Source organism: Abramis brama (genome assembly GCF_963993115.1).
Source record: "Abramis brama genome assembly, chromosome: 1".
Lineage (NCBI taxonomy): Eukaryota > Metazoa > Chordata > Actinopteri > Cypriniformes > Leuciscidae > Abramis > Abramis brama.
The window spans coordinates 3,033,425-3,052,066 of NC_139963.1; the positions used below are offsets into that span (position 1 = coordinate 3,033,425).

Here is an 18,642-nt window from a genome sequence, read left to right on the forward strand (position 1 = left end):
GTAAGTTTTCGTCCGGTCTAACGGCGAAGGCTTACAAGGCCTGTGGACAGGCTGCTTCCGCCCTCCATGCCATGGCGCTCTTGCAGGTCCACCAGGCCCAGGCGCTCATGGACATGAACGAGGGTGGTTCTGACCCAGAGCTCCTCCGGGAGCTCCGTGTGGCAACCGACCTCGCCCTCCGGGCGACGAAGGAAACCGCACGTTCGGTTGGTCAGGCGATGTCCACTCTGGTGGTCCAGGAACGCCACCTTTGGCTCAACCTGGCGGATATGAGGGACACCGATAAATATCGGTTCCTGGATGCCCCTCTTTCCCAGGTTGGGTTGTTCGGCGACGCGGTCGAGAGCTTTGCCCAACAGTTCTCGGCCGCACAGAAGCAGACGGAGGCCATCCGGCACATCCTGCCCCGGCGGACCCCTGCTGCTCCCACCCGTCCGCCGGCCGCAGACCCTCCGTCTGCTCGTCGCCGTGGTCGGCCTTCTGCGGCGTCCTCTGCTCCCGCTAAGCCCCAGCAGCAGCAGCCATCATCCAGGCCTCAGCGTGGAGCAAGCCGCAGGAAGCCGACCCCGCCCGTCCAGGCCGCTGCCAAACCAGGAGGCAAGCGACGGTGCAAACGACCCTGAGACGGGCGGCCCAGAGGTGGATCAAGTTGCTCTTCAGGAGATGGCGAAGGCGCCACTCCTTCCCCCGGTGGAGGGCCGGGCGGAGAATCTTTTGTTTCCTTTTCTTTTTGTTCCGCCACTGACCCACGGGTCAGTGGTACCCACATTTTCAAAAAAAGAGCAATTTCTGAAACCTCTGGGCCCCAAGAGGGTGCGCTTGGCAGTCGACGACGCCGCCATGCCTTGTCACTCCCGAGCCCCTCTTTCATCGCCAGCGAGCAGCAGTGGCTGTGTTCCGGACGTGCTGTCGCCTCCACACACTCACTCTGCCCTTCGACGGAAGCAGGTATGTGCTGCACCACACACTCAGACCCCACTTCGGGCCGCTGTGCCGTCCGAGTCGGGTCCCTGCATTCCGCCGCGCTGCCCCACCCCGGGTACGTCTGTGGTGCCGTTAGTCCCGCTTGCTCGGTCTCTGGGAGCCTGGTTAACGCTTCCCAGCCCGTCTCGCTGGCTCATCCGTACCATCAGACTCGGCTATGCGATTCAGTTCGCCCGGCGCCCCCCTGCTTTCAGGGGCATCCTGTTCACCCGTGTTCTGGCGGACAATGCCCCGGTCCTCAGGGCGGAGATCGCAGTCCTACTGGCGAAGGACGCGATCGAGCCGGTCCCTCCAGCCGATATGAAGACCGGCTTCTACAGCCCGTACTTCATTGTACCCAAGAAAGGTGGTGGGTTACGACCAATCTTGGACCTGCGCGTCCTGAACCGGTCCCTTCACAGGCTACCGTTCAAGATGCTTACGCAGAAACGCATTTTCAAATGCATCCGTCCCCAAGATTGGTTTGCAGCGATCGACCTGAAGGACGCGTACTTTCATGTCTCGATTCTCCCTCGACACAGACCGTTTCTCCGCTTTGCGTTCGAGGGACGGGCATATCAGTACAAGGTCTTACCCTTCGGGCTGGCCCTGTCGCCCCGCGTCTTCACGAAAGTCGCGGAGGCGGCCATTGCTCCCATGTGCGAGCGTGGTGTTCGCATCCTCAACTACCTCGACGACTGGCTTATTCTGGCCCAGTCGAGAGAGCAGTTGTGCGAACACAGGGACATGGTGCTCAGTCACCTCAGCCACCTAGGGCTTCGGGTCAACTGGGAAAAGAGCAAACTCACCCCCGGGCAGAGGATCTCTTTTCTCGGTATGGAGTTGGACTCGATCAGCATGACAGCGCGCCTCACCGAGGCCCGTGTCCAGTCAGTGTTGAACTGCGTGAGCACGCTCAAACGCAGAACAGCGGCACCACTGAAACTGTTTCAGAGGCTCCTGGGGCATATGGCATCTGCAGCCGCGGTTACGCCGCTCGGATTGCTTCATATGAGGCCGCTCCAACACTGGCTCCACGATCGAGTCCCGAGATGGGCGTGGCAGAGCGGCTCGTGCCGGGTCCAAGTGACTCCGCACTGTCGCCAAACTCTCAGCTTGTGGTCGGACCCTTCGTTCCTGCGGGCAGGTGTTCCCCTGGAACAAGTGTCCAGGCACTCTGTGGTCTCCACGGATGCCTCTACCACCGGCTGGGGGGCCACGTACAACGGGCATGCAGCTTCAGGTCTGTGGACGGGGCCTCAACTGCATTGGCACATCAACTGCCTCGAGTTGTTAGCAGTACGTCTTGCATTGAGCCGTTTCAAAACGCTGCTTCTAGGCAAGCACGTACTGGTCCGTACGGACAGCACTGCGACCGTTGCGTACATCAACCGCCAAGGTGGTCTACGTTCCCGCCGCATGTCACAACTCGCCCGCCATCTCCTCCTCTGGAGTCAGAAGCATCTGAGGTCGCTTCGTGCCGTTTACATTCCGGGCCTGCTCAACCGTGCAGCCGACGAGCTCTCACGGCAGCAGGTGCTACCGGGAGAATGGCGACTCCATCCCCAGGTGGTCCAGCTGATTTTCAGGCGCTTCGGGACCGCACAGGTAGATCTGTTTGCCGCCCCGGACACGTCTCATTGCCAGTTGTTCTATTCTCTGACCGAGGGGACCCTCGGCACGGATGCTCTGGCGCACAGCTGGCCCCGGGGCCTACGCAAGTATGCGTTTCCCCCAGTGAGCCTTCTTGCACAGACCTTGTGCAAAGTCAGGGAGGACGAGGAGCAGGTCTTGTTAGTTGCGCCGTATTGGCCCAACCGGACTTGGTTCCCGGAACTAGTGCTCCTCGCGACAGCCCCTCCCTGGCCCATTCCTCTGAGAGAAGACCTGCTCTCTCAGAGACGGGGCACCTTATGGCACCCGCGTCCAGACCTCTGGAAACTCCATGTCTGGTCCCTGGACGGGACGCGGAGGTTCTAGGTGACCTACCCCCTGCGGTAGTTGACACCATCACTTCCGCTAGAGCCCCCTCTACGAGGCGCCTCTATACGTTGAAGTGGAACCTGTTCGTTGACTGGTGCTCCTCTCACGAGGAGAACCCCCGATCTTGCTCGATCAGAGCCGTGCTTTCCTTCCTGCAAGAAGGGCTGGAGCGAAGGCTGTCTCCCTCCACCCTTAAAGTGTATGTTGCCGCTATTGCTGCACATCACGATGCTGTTGATGGCAAGTCTTTGGGAAAGCATGACCTGATCGTCAGGTTCCTGAGGGGAGCAAGGAGACTAAATCCTCCTCGCCCACTCTCTATACCCTCTTGGGATTTGTCTCTGGTCCTTTCGGCTCTTCAGAGACCACCCTTTGAGCCTCTGCAATCTGCTGAGTTAAAAATCCTGTCCTGTAAGACAGTACTCCTGGTTGCATTGGCCTCTATCAAGAGGGTAGGGGACCTGCATGCATTTTCGGTCGACGAATCGTGCCTAGAATTCGGCCCGGATAACTCTCACGTCATCCTGAGACCCCGGCCCGGATACGTGCCCAAGGTTCCTACCACTCCCTTCCGGGACCAGGTAGTGAACCTGCAAGCGCTGCCTTCGGAGGAGGCAGACCCAGCCCTGGCTTTTCTCTGTCCCGTTCGCGCTCTGCGTCTGTACGTGGACAGAACGCAAAGCCTCAGGACCTCAGATCAGCTCTTCGTCTGCTTCGGCCAGCAGAAAGGGAAGGCTGTCTCCAAGCAGAGGATGGCCCACTGGATAGTGGATGCCATCGCCTTGGCTTACGAAGCCCAAGGCGTGCCCTGCCCGCCTGGGTTGAAAGCCCACTCCACTAGGAGTGTCGCTTCTTCCTGGGCGCTGGCTCACGGCGCCTCGCTGACAGACATCTGTAGAGCTGCGGGCTGGGCGACACCTAACACGTTCGCTAGGTTTTATAGCTTACGTGTTGAGCTGGTTTCTTCCTGTGTGCTCGCTTCTACTAGCCGGTAACACCGAAGTTCCCGCTCTAGTGTCGGCTTGCTGCGCCACTCCCTTCCTAGGAACGGATACGTGCGCTTTTTACTCCAGTCGAGTTCCCCATTGGCGAACCCTGTGAGTTCCTCCGCACCCCTTCGGCAGTTGGACGTTGCGGAGCGTCCGACGCCAGGCCTAGTGCTCGTATGCTTGTGTAACTTGTGCTAGGCTGGGTTCCATATGTGGTGATCCCTGCGGCGATCCCATATGTGTATTCTTCCACGACCAGCTCCCTGCGGTGAGCCCGTGTCTTCCCTTGGCAGAGTCTGCTCTGCCGTCACTGTCCGGTGGTCTCCCCCTTCGGGTGGAGCCACCCCAGTGACATTCCATATGTCGCACTGCCCCTTCGGCCAGTCCATATGTGTATTCTCCACATGTTACCTCCCTTCGGGCAGGATGTGGCTCCGCAGCGTTCTTTCCCCTGGAGAGGTACGCTTTCCCAGTGTTATCCAAGAGTTCCGCTGTGTGGGGTATAATGGAACAGCAGTTGAACTCCCTCTACGCAGGTCTTCCGCCCCAGCAGTTGGGGGTCTGAGAGTCTTGCGTAGGGCGCTGGATGTGGCAGCAACCGTGGCGTTTTCCATGGGATCCCAATTACGTCGTCACGTCGACGTTACGTCGAACGTGAGCGACTGAAAGGGAACGTCTCGGTTACTGATGTAACCCTCGTTCCCTGAAGGAGGGAACGGGAGACGTAACGTCCCGTCGCCACCGTTGCTGACCATCGCTGCATGGCCGTCACAAATCTCGGCTCCTCAGCGAAAAACAATGTGTGCGTGCGCCCGCTTCCTGTTTATACCCGCGCGGCGGGGCGGGGGCGCGTGACGCGATTCACGCACGCCAACTTTCATTGGCTCGTTCTGTAGACACTCGAAGTTGATAGGGCTCCCTGAAGTGATCCCAATTACGTCGTCACGTCGACGTTACGTCTCCCGTTCCCTCCTTCAGGGAACGAGGGTTACATCAGTAACCGAGACGTTTTCTGTTGCCTGGCCACCTAATTTTACACCCTTTTCAGAAACATTCGAGGGTGTAGAATTACTGTCAGATCCTTCTTTGGTAGGTAAACTGCCTGATTCTGCGATAAAGTTCAGAATATGTGATTAAGTTCTGAATATGTGAATAATTTCTTCACCTTGACAAAATAGTTGAGGTAAATGGCAAGGTCGGATGCCACTACACCCTCATGGCCAGTACAGGGTGGTAGTCCTGGCTGGCAGACATTAAAAAAAGACAGAGAATTAAAGACAGAGTTGAATTTCAAACTTCTGGCTTCACTTCATGATTCTGCAGCTCTTCAACAGTGTCATTGTAGTCTTGAACTGTGCAGATCGGAGCCTGGTGCTCCAGATTATCTAGCTCACTTCTTTTTACACTACAGTATCGGCAGAAATAGCGAGATGTACTAAAGTTTTCTGTGAAACCCCCTGATATTATGCGAACCGAAATTATCGCCTGCGATGCAAAAGATTGTTGCCTTCACATTGTTTCCATGTATGTTCAGTCCATTTGTCTCCAGTTCTCTAAGACCAGATATCAGTGGAGAGTGGCCAAATTTTTTCGTGGCCAAATTGTTTGAAAGCAGCTTTTCGGCACAAAAGCAAAAGCTGCATGTTGTCAATAGCTGATCGATGAAAAGGATCAAAGTTTGCTAAAGTGAAGTACACCCCAAGCATCTTGTGTTTTTTTCTTAGCAGATCCAAGGGGATTAACCACCTCGAATGCATCTTGATACAGGATCACTTTCAAAGTGACACCTGGCTCCGGAAACAACTGATTGGATTTGAATACGAATCCATCACACACATCATTTAAAATGAGAGGTGTACTCTCATTCCTAGATGTACAACATTCTTCCCATACAGCAGGATCTTTCAGGAGTGCTGTTAATGTGTATTTTATGGGAATATATTGGGCATGTCTCTCCTTTCTGTTTTCATCAATCCCCCAAAAAAATGCATTTTGGATGCACATATGGAAAGTTTTCCTCAAAGTACTGTTTTTTGACCTATGCAGTCTGTAGTACCTGACACAGAAGACTCTATAAAGCATCAGTGTGTGTTCATGTTAAAGACTCGCTCTACTATGCTTCTCTCACAGGAGTGTGTGTTGTTGAGTCTCACAGGAGTGTGTGTTGTTGAGTCTCACAGGAGTGTGTGTTGTTGAGTCTGACTGCAGCGATGAGGGACATGATGGACAGCAGAGACAGGTGAAGGTGGGAACGGTGGTCAGCTGATTCATCAGAATAAACACACAGAATGAGAACCGCTGTGTTGAGATGGCAGTGAGATGTGGGGTTCACCGCCTGGACATATGTGATTGCTAGAACAATAAGTTTGAATAAAGACTTGTTTGGTGTGTTGTTGACTTGTACATGCATTTGTTTATTGTGATGGTCACTTTTACTCATTTATTCATGTTTCTTAATGTCAGTAAATAAAATATAATTATTTCATTAATATATGCATTAATTCATTGCTAGACTGAAAACTGAGATGTGTTCACTGCATTTATTTAGTGTGTATTTATGCATATCTATGTCACATGACAAAACAAATGACATTTTGTTTCTTTTACTGAAGTATATAATTTCCAGTTAAAAAGTAATAATTAAGTATTGGTCAGCATTTATCATTATAATTGTGTGTAAGTGTTGGGGTGGGCTAGCAATGCAATTCTTTCTGGGGTAATCTTTATTTTTAAGGAGGGATATTTACATTTTTGGAGTATAAAATCAGCAGTTTTCTCCAAAGGCGAGATCATCAGCCGCCCGTCTCCTCTGTGCAGACATTACACACATTACACACGCTGAGGAGAACTGCTCTAGGCTGTCGAGTTACTGATGTTAGGAAGTGTTAGTGCACCTGTCACTCATAACTTATAGTTACATACAAGATCAGGGAAAGATTCCAGTTCTTTAACAATGAACAATCATAATGACAATAAACAAATCAAAATAAGAAAACATAAATATCATGGGTTTGCATTTATCATAGTATGAGATTATATACACAGGGGGAAAAGCACAATTACAAGGTTAAATATTTGAATAATTGATCATAATACATTAAAAAAAAAAGTTTATAATTATTTATAAACCTGAGGGATGAAACGAGTTAAACATAAATGAGATTTAAGCCACTTTTGCTTGTGGGTGAAACATTTTGCATATAAAATAAAGAAATTAACAACATATTCAAGAGATGACGATTTTGGGTTTTTATAATAAAAATAATATCTTTAAGGATAAAACTGTGGGTCACATTATAGGATTAAAATATAAGAACTTAAATCAACCCTAAATGTATTGGTTAAACTACAATTACAAAATAAATGGGCACTTGATTCTTCAACAAAACCACAAAATGTGCAAGTTTCATCAATATCAGGATATTTACAGATAGATGAATTAAAGCTGTCGCTCATATCTTTTAAGTTGTTGTGCTTGTGATAACGTTGTAGGTCACATGATAACGTCAACATGGCGGATGATGTACGGCTCGCATTCATACTCAACGCGATCAGGCTATATAGTACCTACTCTTTTAGTGCTCGTTAAGCAAGTACTTATTGAAATTAAGGACCTACTCAGTGAATATGCGGTTTCGAACACAGCCAGGGTGTAGCAAACACACTCACAGTCCTTTTAAACAACAATTAGTTAGTCATGTGACAATCACCTGATTACGTAATGTAGAATAGTCACAAGAGAGAAGAGATTGTTAGATAAATATAGAGGACAAATCTTTTTTTGTATGACATGTACAACTTCACATAAAATATCAATGAATTATACAAATCAGAATCAACAATATATTCCCAATTCCACAACTTGGATTTCACACGAAACTAAATAGATATTTATAATAATGAATTATTATATTAATTATTATAAATAATTATTATTCATCCTAAACCAACATTGATCATTCAATATCACGTTTCTAAAACGCATGCTAACACACACGCTGCTTTATTTAATTGTGAAGTCTGAGTCTCTTCCACCTTTATGAATCACATTTACACATGTATTTCTCCTCATAGACAGTAGTGAGACTCTTCTGTGGATCAGCTGATGGTTTCTGCTCCTCTCATGATCATTTCACACTACGATATAACACATCCATCAGAGTTTGGTGATCGATCTTAATATACTCTGTAAAGAGGAACAGAAGAGAAAACAATCAGAGTTCAGTGGAACAAAGTGCAAATTATTATATTTCAATTACTGTTTTTTATCAAAAAATAAGTTAAATTGAATTCCTGTAATCAGATTAATTACTGACAATACATGATCTTGGATAGATATTTGTGTTTTTAAATATAATAGATGGAAAGCATGAATCATGTTCATATGTATGTGTGTGTGTGTGTGTGTGTGTGTGTGTGTGTGTGTGTGTGTGTGTGTGTGTGTGTGTGTGTGTGTGTGTCGGTGCGACTCCTATTGAGTCTCTGTAAAGGAGAAACTAATGAGTGTACGGCGTATGGAATAAACCACAGGGAGCAAATACAAATGTTATTTTGAGTTCAAACACAAACCTTTAGTTAAAGCCGTTTGTCCTCTAGTTTAAACATGTTTGTAGGCTCTTAGTAAATAACTGAGAGTAAAGTAAGTGTATAGTAGTGTGACGTGTTGCTTGTCACAGTAAAAACACACTAGAGACAGAGACATTCCTCATGTGAGCTGGACGCTGTGAGCTGAAGCTGGAACTGCACTGATTTTAGCAGGAGTGCAGCGTTTTCCTACAGTCTGACCAAGTCTGTTTTCACACTGAAATGATTCACTTCTACTGTTAATAAAGCAGGTGTTGATGTTGTAGTGGATTTTTTCCTAAATCCCGACTATCTAGCGTCTACAAATCGACACTTAATAAATAAAACTGTTGCGTCTACAATCGACACTTAATAACCTTTATACTCCAGCTCTTTGTGTCTTCCGTCGACAACTGGCCGAGTTTCTAACTAACTTGCTTCCCTAAACTGACCAGTTTAAGCAGAAATTAACAGACAGACTTTCAGCAAATGTCCTTTAAATGCTTTAATAACGGCCGGGAGAGTCTTCGAGCAGTTCTCAGAGAAACTCTCCCAAGAAGAATCAAGGCCGGAGGATCTCAGACAAATTCCATTGAGAAATCCCACCGTAAAACACAGATACAACAGTTTTTATAGAATCGAGGTATGGCATAAATGTCAGGCTGCATTACATAATTTCCCCATTATTTGATTGGTTCTTCATATGCAAACCCCTCTGTTACTAGGTAAAGCAAACTTTGTTTTAATGATGACTTCATTTGTTAATCACAAGATTCTAACAGACTGTCTAGTTTCATTTCCCAAACTATGTTATTTTTACACACATATGCACACACTCAAAGACACAAGTTTTCCATTGGTTTCGTACAGTACATCCTGTTCAGATGTTAGATGTTAAATAAGGTTAGATGTTAGAAACATGGTTAGTTTAATATACAGTTTAAAATTTATACGACAATGTATAAAGCTGTGACAGTGAGCTTTTGTTCTCTTTCCTCCTTTGTGTTAAACATTTCAATAACTTCACATTTTGTTCTCACACAAACCCTGTGTTGCAATAAAGCTTAATGATAATTTCCTTTCACGAATGTTTGAAAGGTTTGTTCACATATCAGAGGTAAATGAAGATCTCTTTAATATCTCAGTGATGTTTCCTCACCTCAGGACACAGTTTGAGTCTCGTAGCTCGTCTCTGAGTCGCTGCTTTGAGTCTCCTATCTTATTGCCTCTCAGCTCAAGCTCTTTTAGAAACTGCAGTGCTTTTGAGTTAGTCAAAGACTGAGTTAGAGAAGAAACATCTGTAATGCCACAGAGATATAGTCTAGAAAGACACAAACAGAGGAAGAGAGATTATCTTACAAACAAATCATGAATGTGAAGAATTTTACACAAATATAATGTGAACTCAGACTCACTGTGAGATATTGAGTATAAAGTGTTTTAGTTTAAAAAACCCAGAAAGTGCACTGCTATAAACAATGAAACATAAGCCCTGCTGTCTTCAAATAAATAAACTTCAGTCACACTGTAACTGCTGTAGAGTATAATGATACTAACTCTAGTTTCTCCAGCTTGAATTGTGTGTTCATCAGTAGATCACTGAGGTTTTTCACTCCAGAGTCTCCTAGTGTATTCCAGCTCAGGTCCAGCTCTCTCAGGTGTGACGGGTTTGATTTCAGAGCTGAAGTCACATCAGAACAACCTTCATATGTCATATCACAGCCTCTTAAACTACATTAGCAGAGAGAGAAGAAAATAAGACAGAAGAAAAGAAAACTCTTTATTCTGTAAAGTCACATCATCTTCATAAGCAAATAAAACAGAGAGAGGAAGAGAGATATTCATCTTTATTTCACCAGATCACAAAATACTAAGTTTGCACAAATACAGTGTTAAAGTGTTTTAGTTTAAACTGTTGAAGTGATTTTAAGCATTTTGATTCTTGTATGTGAATGTGACTGACCTCAATCTCTCCAGTTTACAGTGTGAATCCTTCAGTACGGCACAGAAGTGCTTCACTCCAGAGTCTCCTAGTTTATTCTCGCTCAGGTCCAGCTCTCTCAGGTGTGACGGGTTTGATTTCAGAGCTGAAGTCACATCAGAACAACCTTCATATGTCATATCACAGCCTCTTAAACTACATTAGCAGAGAGAGAAGAAAATAAGACAGAAGAAAAGAAAACTCTTTATTCTGTAAAGTCACATCATCTTCATAAGCAAATAAAACAGAGAGAGGAAGAGAGATATTCATCTTTATTTCACCAGATCACAAAATACTAAGTTTGCACAAATACAGTGTTAAAGTGTTTTAGTTTAAACTGTTGAAGTGATTTTAAGCATTTTGATTCTTGTATGTGAATGTGACTGACCTCAATCTCTCCAGTTTACAGTGTGAATCCTTCAGTACGGCACAGAAGTGCTTCACTCCAGAGTCTCCTAGTTTATTCTCGCTCAGGTCCAGCTCTCTCAGGTGTGACGGGTTTGATCTCAGAGCTGAAGTCAGGATGAGACTCTGTTCCTCTGTAATTCTGCAATAAATCAGACTGAAGACAGAAAGAGAAAATGACTCAGATCTATGATGATCAACTAACGTGTTCATCTTCATCCAGCAGACTTTTGCTGACAAATAAACAGGGATATCAAGGTATAGTTAACATGGAGAAAGACTACACATTGTTCATTTAAATATACTACCAACATTGTAACAATATTATATATAATATAAGGTTGAAAGCGTTGATCTATTTATGTTAGTTTACACATTCATTTCATTTAATCTTAAGGTTCTTTCATGTCAATGTCACCTTTGGTTTGCTCACTGGGTCAAATGTGTTTATGTCGGTTGTTTTCAGACACATTGTCTACTTGCTAAAACTTTACAGTAAGGTTTCATTTGTTAACATTAACTACATTAGTTAACATGAACCCATGATGGACAATACTATACAGCATTTAATAACCTTAAGTTTAAACATTTACTAATACATTTTTAAATACAAAAAAATCCTCTGTGAACTAACATGAACAAAGAATAACTGTATAAACTAACATGATCAGATTAAGGAATAAAAGTATTTCCTTAAGCAGAAGACAATCAAACAAGTTATGTAAAAGGCAGTTCATCTGCTTTAGTGCTGCACCGTGAGGCAGTGTCGGTGTATTTTATGGATGGCTCAGCTAAACAGGCCAATAAGAGACTATTAACTACTATTATTGCTTTTAATTATACTAATGTCTAATTAAAATGTCTACAAATGTATAAAACTGATCAGAGATCAGGTAAAACCCACAGACACTTGTTCAATCTCAGTGAATCTGCATGATTCATGGGTTCACAGAGATCATCGCCCCCCAGAGGTGAACCATTGACATTTCCAAACGTTTTGAAACAGTTATGACGTAACGAAGCCTCGTTTACTGAAATCATGTGACTTTGGCAGTTTGATACACACTCAGAACCACTGATCCGAAACAAAAGATTCGTAAAGGTTTCACAGCTTCATGAAGCGTGTTTCGAAAGCGCCCATCACTAGCGTTCAGTCAACTTACCTTCAGTGGATCTTATTACAGGCAGATACTGATCACAGACTTTTAAAATGCACTTATTCGTTTTTTACAAGTTACAGTATATGTTGCACCAAAATTAGATATTTGTGAAATACAAAGATTAAATTGAAATCAGTTATGAACAGTTCTGATCCTGATGTCAGAAATTAAACATTGTTCTGCCTCTACAGAAACTGATATAATTATTGACCCATGATCAAACTGTCTGTCTTAATCAAATATTTAAAGCTTGATATCACCTTTTTAATTTTGTGTTATTAACCTGTTAACCTTTGCCAGTGCGCCGGCACACTGAAGCATTTTTTTTTTTTTTTTTTTTTTTTTAATAGTTCAAAGTTATCAGATTTAATGTTATTACCTTGACAAACTATACATCATTAAAAAGATATAAGACTCAAGTTTCAGTATTTGACCACTATTGTATTCTGAGAAACTTATAGTGACAGTTATGTCTTAATTTGTGTCAGGAGTTATGAAATGAAAAAATGAGTCGATACCTTTAATATGAATTATGAGCGTCAGCCGCTCCCATTCAGAAAAAAACTCCTGTGCTGTCGTCATGACAACTCTTGACAAAACAACGTCCCTCAGGCTTTTAGCTCATAAATGTGCAGATTTGGAGAAATATTGATAGATTCTCATAGGTTTACATCAGATTTCTATAGACAGGAATAATAATTATTGAATTTATACCCAAATGCGTCGATGTAATCATTATGAGCGCTGGATACTCTGATGTACTGTGTTTTCAATCCATACCAGCAGCCTGAGGACGCCCTATGCACATTTAAGCTGCGCCCGAAATCAAATACTTCCCTACTATATAGTATGCGAAAAACAGTACGCGAGCAGAGTGGTATGTCCGAAATCATAGAATTCGAAAAACAGTAGGCGAAAAGTACCCGGATGACCTACTACTTCCGGCGAGATTCTGAAGTGCGCATATGATGGACACTTTACTATCCCATGATGCCACGGGAGAGGAGTTGTCATCGTTATATTCGAAAATGGCAGAAAATGGAGACGCGGCTGTTTTCAAGTGTAAATACTTTACAAAACACTTATTGTTTCTTTTGTGGTTAAATTGTATTTGTTTAACATCATATAAGTAAACGACTGACTTGTTAAAAGTTTAAATAATGTAAATCGAGGGTACAATTTTGTGAACTGGCTGCAAAATTGACAATTTTATCATTATTATTACCGAACAGAACGAGCTAATGCCTGTCAGCTAGTTAACACTGTTTTATTTAAACAACGACGTTGTTTCTCAGTTAAATGATAGTTACAAAACTTTTATTTTTTATTTGACAGCGATTTTATTTCTCCTTTACCAGCGTTGATATGTAATATGTGTTGGATACGTAGCAAGCTACTGTTATCAAGTGTACCTCAACTTGTCCATGTAACATTAATATTAATATAATAATATAGATTGACCATGGTTCATCACTAATGTTAAATTCTGTGCTGATTTTGCAGGGGGCTGATGAACACACCTGTGTTCTTGTAGAGTGGAGAGTGGCTAATGAAAGAGAGGAAAGAAAAGAAAGAGCGACGAGAGCATGAGGAGAGACGAGAACAGGAGGCCAGAGAGAGGAAAGATTCCTTCAGCTTTTAGAAATAATTGCTAAAAAAAAATAATAATAATAAAGAAAACAAATGTTACACACTCTCTTTCCATTTATTTGTTAGTAAGTTCATTTTGTCATGCTGTTTTAGCAAGTTTCATTACAAAACACTTAATTCCCAGGGATTTACAGTAGTTAGATTGTCAGTTGTAAAGTGTTTAATATGTGGAACTGAGTAATTCATATTTTTAAAGGGTGTTGTGTGTGCACTTATTTTGTGGCAGATTCCAGATGGTTTTTGAAACTAGCAAATTGCAGGTATATCTGAAAAATATGAGTGCCGCACTATAGAGAAATACCAACACACTCCAGACACCTTTAAAATGTATTTGCTTTATTTTCGTATATTATTTAACTTTTAAATGGATACAGAATACAAAGCTTAAAGGAGACATATCATGCTTTTAAATCGTTCCTTTTTACATATAAATCATACATTTGTAGTCTATATAAAGCGGAACTGCAATGCTTGGGTCTGAATTCCTCATTATTATAGCTCCACAGGCCCCTTTTCTACCCCTTTTCTGATGTGCGTCTGAGAGCAACTCGTTTTGGTGCGGTCTCTTTAAATACAATTGAGACACTTCATACCCCGCCCACACTCGGTTCAACTCCACCCCGTTCGGCCATTTTTGTAGTTTGATAGCAGAGATACGATTATCTAGCGGCACAGAAACTTTTTATTCACACGTTATTAACAAAATGTCAACAACGGAAGACTTGTCCAGCCAGCCTTACATGTTCGAGCCAGAGTCGGAGTCGGAGCGAGATGAAAATGAAGACGACGAACCTGCAGAACAACGTCTTCATGTATCGCAATGGTGTGTTACTGTATTTACACATGAAACTTCGGTCTTCCAACCTTTTACCACCGTGTCGATTTAATTTGATTAATATGTGCGAGGGAGAGAGAGCAAGAGAGCGTCTAGTTTGGAGACGGTGATGTCTAGTTTACACTTTCGCCTGGCTCTGAAGAGAGAGAGTGAGCGTGCGCGACCGGGGTCTCTCTCTCTGCTCGTGCTTTCAGTTAAACATGCGGCCTGTCACAAGCGCGGCAGTTCATCTACATTAGACGGTGTAATGAAAGCGTGTGGGTTACTACATCCAACAACCGAACATTTTAACTTACCCTCTCGTAACTTCTGCATCCTTTAGCTTGGACTACAAAACTGCAGTAGTGGTGGAAATTTTGATTCTTTCCAGAGACTCGTTCATTTTCAGTTCGTTCACCAAAATGATTCGTTCACTGATTCGTTCAGTGATAATTTCTTCATATTACATATATACTGCAGCAGGTGGCGAAAAAGAGTGTATTTTATGCTACGTTTTAACAAACGTATTTACTTGTTACAAAAAAGTGATTTGGCTTTGTTAAAATGTGTGCCTTATTTACTAAATTAATAACATAAGTCTAAATAAGTGGTTCAGATGACCAAACCAAGGTTTTCTTGCATAATTAACATTTTAATTGTTTAGTCAGACATACACATTCATAAATCTGGGATTATATTAAACGTTGATGTTCTGTATGTTGAATATGAATATAAACAATTATATGTGCACACCTATAACTGCGATTTGAATGAGATTGAATCACATGCTAAATGACCGATCTACAGTACTCTCATTCACGAACGAAAGTACCAGTTAGTTCAATTCGTTCACGAACGAGATCTCTCTCTCTCTCGTTCAGACTCAAAACAGAGCGATCTCAGTCAGTGATAGGCATATTCGTTCAGTAGATCCAACCAAATACATGCCCCTTCACAGCCCGAACTGAAATGCTATTTGCTGACGTTACGCAAATGAGACCTAACCAATACGGTCATATTTTTTGGGGTTTGTTTTAGTTTTTAGAGAAGTGCATATGACATGAATAAAACGTAATGAATTCATTTTTGATAATACAAAATGAACACAAGTAGTCAAGTAAATTGTTCAAAGTGCAAAATAGCACAAAACTAAGACTAAAACACACAAACAAAATATAAGAAAAGCAGGTAACGAGAAGTGTAAATTTAAATCAAGTAAACAGTCAAGTGCACCCCCCTTAGCTCAAACCAAGTAAAAAATGACGATGTTAATTTGTCTTTGTTATATTTAACCATCAGCTTGCGTTATTAACCTGTTTTCATTACAATGGTAAAGTGTAAATTTGTTTATTTGATGCAAACATGCTAACTACACAAACCTATATATATATATACAGTGCAATGCATAAGTGAATACACCCATGCTAAAGTTGACTAAAAAGAGGAATAAAAAATCATATTTTGGAAATTGAACTTAATGCCTTAATTAAAAAAATTAGGAAAAATCCAACCTTTAAGGACACCAATTTTCTCTGTGAATGAATAATGTATCGTAAATAAATAAATGTTCTTCCTTAAAATACATGGTGCATAAGTGAGTACACCCCTATGTTAAATTCCCATAGAGGCAGGCAGATTTTTATTTTTAAGTATTTTTTTATATTTTTTTTTTAGGATACTATGCATCCTGATAAAGTTCCCTTGGCCTTTGGAATTAAAATAGCCCCACATCATCACATAGCCTTCACTATACCTAGAGATTGGCATGGGGTACTTTCCATAAGATCATCTCTCAATGCAAATCAAACTAGCTATTAGGCTAACTGAAATAAAACCATGCCAATCTCTAGGTATGGTGAAGGCTATGTGATGATGTGGGGCTATTTTAATTCCAAAGGCCAAGGGAACTTTATCAGGATGCATAGTATCCTAAAAAAATATATAAAAAAATACTTAAAAATAAAAATCTGCCTGCCTCTATGGGAATTTAACATAGGGGTGTACTCACTTATGCACCATGTATTTTAAGGAAGAACATTTATTTATTTACGATACATTATTCATTCACAAAGAAAATTGGTGTCCTTAAAGGTTGGATTTTTCCTAATTTTTTAAATTAAGGCATTAAGTTCAATTTCCAAAATATGATTTTTTATTCCTCTTTTTAGTCAACTTTAGCATGGGTGTATTCACTTATGCATTGCACTGTATATATATATATATATATATATATATATATATATATATATATATATACACAGGTCCTTCTCAATAAATTAGCATATTGTGATAAAGTTCATTATTTTCCATAATGTAATGATAAAAATTAAACTTTCATATATTTTAGATTCATTGCACACCAACTGAAATATTTCAGGTCTTTTATTGTTTTAATACTGATGATTTTGGCATACAGCTCATGAAAACCCAAAATTCCTATCTCAATAAATTAGCATATTTCATCCGACCAATAAAAGAAAAGTGTTTTTAATACAAAAAAAGTCAACCTTCAAATAATTATGTTCAGTTATGCACTCAATACTTGGTCGGGAATCCTTTTGCAGAAATGACTGCTTCAATGCGGCGTGGCATGGAGGCAATCAGCCTGTGGCACTGCTGAGGTGTTATGGAGGCCCAGGATGCTTCGATAGCGGCCTTAAGCTCATCCAGAGTGTTGGGTCTTGCGTCTCTCAACTTTCTCTTCACAATATCCCACAGATCCTCTATGGGGTTCAGGTCAGGAGAGTTGGCAGGCCAATTGAGCACAGTAATACCATGGTCAGTAAACCATTTACCAGTGGTTTTGGCACTGTGAGCAGGTGCCAGGTCGTGCTGAAAAATGAAATCTTCATCTCCATAAAGCTTTTCAGCAGATGGAAGCATGAAGTGCTCCAAAATCTCCTGATAGCTAGCTGCATTGACCCTGCCCTTGATAAAACACAGTGGACCAACACCAGCAGCTGACATGGCACCCCAGACCATCACTGACTGTGGGTACTTGACACTGGACTTCAGGCATTTTGGCATTTCCTTCTCCCCAGTCTTCCTCCAGACTCTGGCACCTTGATTTCCGAATGACATGCAAAATTTGTCCAAAAGTCCAGTGCTGCTTCTCTGTAGCCCAGGTCAGGCGCTTCTGCCGCTGTTTCTGGTTCAAAAGTGGCTTGACCTGGGGAATGCGGCACCTGTAGCCCATTTCCTGCACACGCCTGTGCACGGTGGCTCTGGATGCTTCTACTCCAGACTCAGTCCACTGCTTCCGCAGGTCCCCCAAGGTCTGGAATCGGTCCTTCTCCACAATCTTCCTCAGGGTCCGGTCACCTCTTCTCGTTGTGCAGCGTTTTTTGCCACACTTTTTCCTTCCCACAGACTTCCCACTGAGGTGCCTTGATACAGCACTCTGGGAACAGCCTATTCGTTCAGAAATTTCTTTCTGTGTCTTACCCTCTTGCTTGAGGGTGTCAATGATGGCCTTCTGGTCGGCAGTCTTACCCATGATTGCGGTTTTGAGATATGAACCAGGCTGGGAGTTTTTAAAAGCCTCAGGAATCTTTTGCAGGTGTTTAGAGTTAATTAGTTGATTCCAATGATTAGGTTAATAGCTCGTTTAGAGAACCTTTTCATGATATGCTAATTTATTGAGAAGGACCTGTATATACATACACACACACACACACACACACACATATATGAATACTTAAGATATAAAAGCCTCTAAGTGCCATCTGAAATTTTCTTCTAGTTTGATCATTTTTATCAAGCTTGTATGTTTATGTTCAGTTATTTCACTTTAATGGCAATGAAAAGGACCTATTAATTGTCATTAAAGTGAAATTACTGAACCTAAATATACAAGCTTGATAAAAATGCTCATTTTAGAAGATTTTTTTTTCTTTTACATCTGAAGTCTTCATGTATACACATGTATATGGATGTGTGTGTATATGTGTGTATTGTATCTGACCTCAGTGTGTTACCCTACATGTATATATATATATATACATACATACACACACACACACACACACACACACACACACTGCTTGTGATATTGCCATCCATGAATGAATCAACAGAGATACACGCATACTATTGATTCATTCATGTTTATTCATTGATGGTAATATCACAAGC

The 18,642-nt window shown here is 42.5% G+C and overlaps 1 protein-coding gene and 1 long non-coding RNA gene across 2 annotated transcripts in view; one reads left to right on the top strand and one right to left on the bottom strand.

Moving 5' to 3' along the window:
* LOC311090940 (uncharacterized protein) overlaps positions 1-18,642 on the bottom strand; it is an 846,260-nt gene that overhangs the window by 382,086 nt on the left and 445,532 nt on the right. The window contains exons 32-34 of the mRNA XM_084126585.1: positions 10,868-11,041; positions 10,462-10,635; positions 10,056-10,229 (exon numbers count right to left, since the gene is read on the bottom strand). Coding sequence (XP_083982711.1) covers positions 10,056-10,229; positions 10,462-10,635; positions 10,868-11,041 — 522 coding nt within the window. The remainder of the gene's footprint in view (positions 1-10,055; positions 10,230-10,461; positions 10,636-10,867; positions 11,042-18,642) is intronic.
* LOC311091447 overlaps positions 1-18,642 on the top strand; it is a 101,958-nt gene that overhangs the window by 55,399 nt on the left and 27,917 nt on the right. The gene's annotated exons all lie outside the window — the stretch shown is intronic.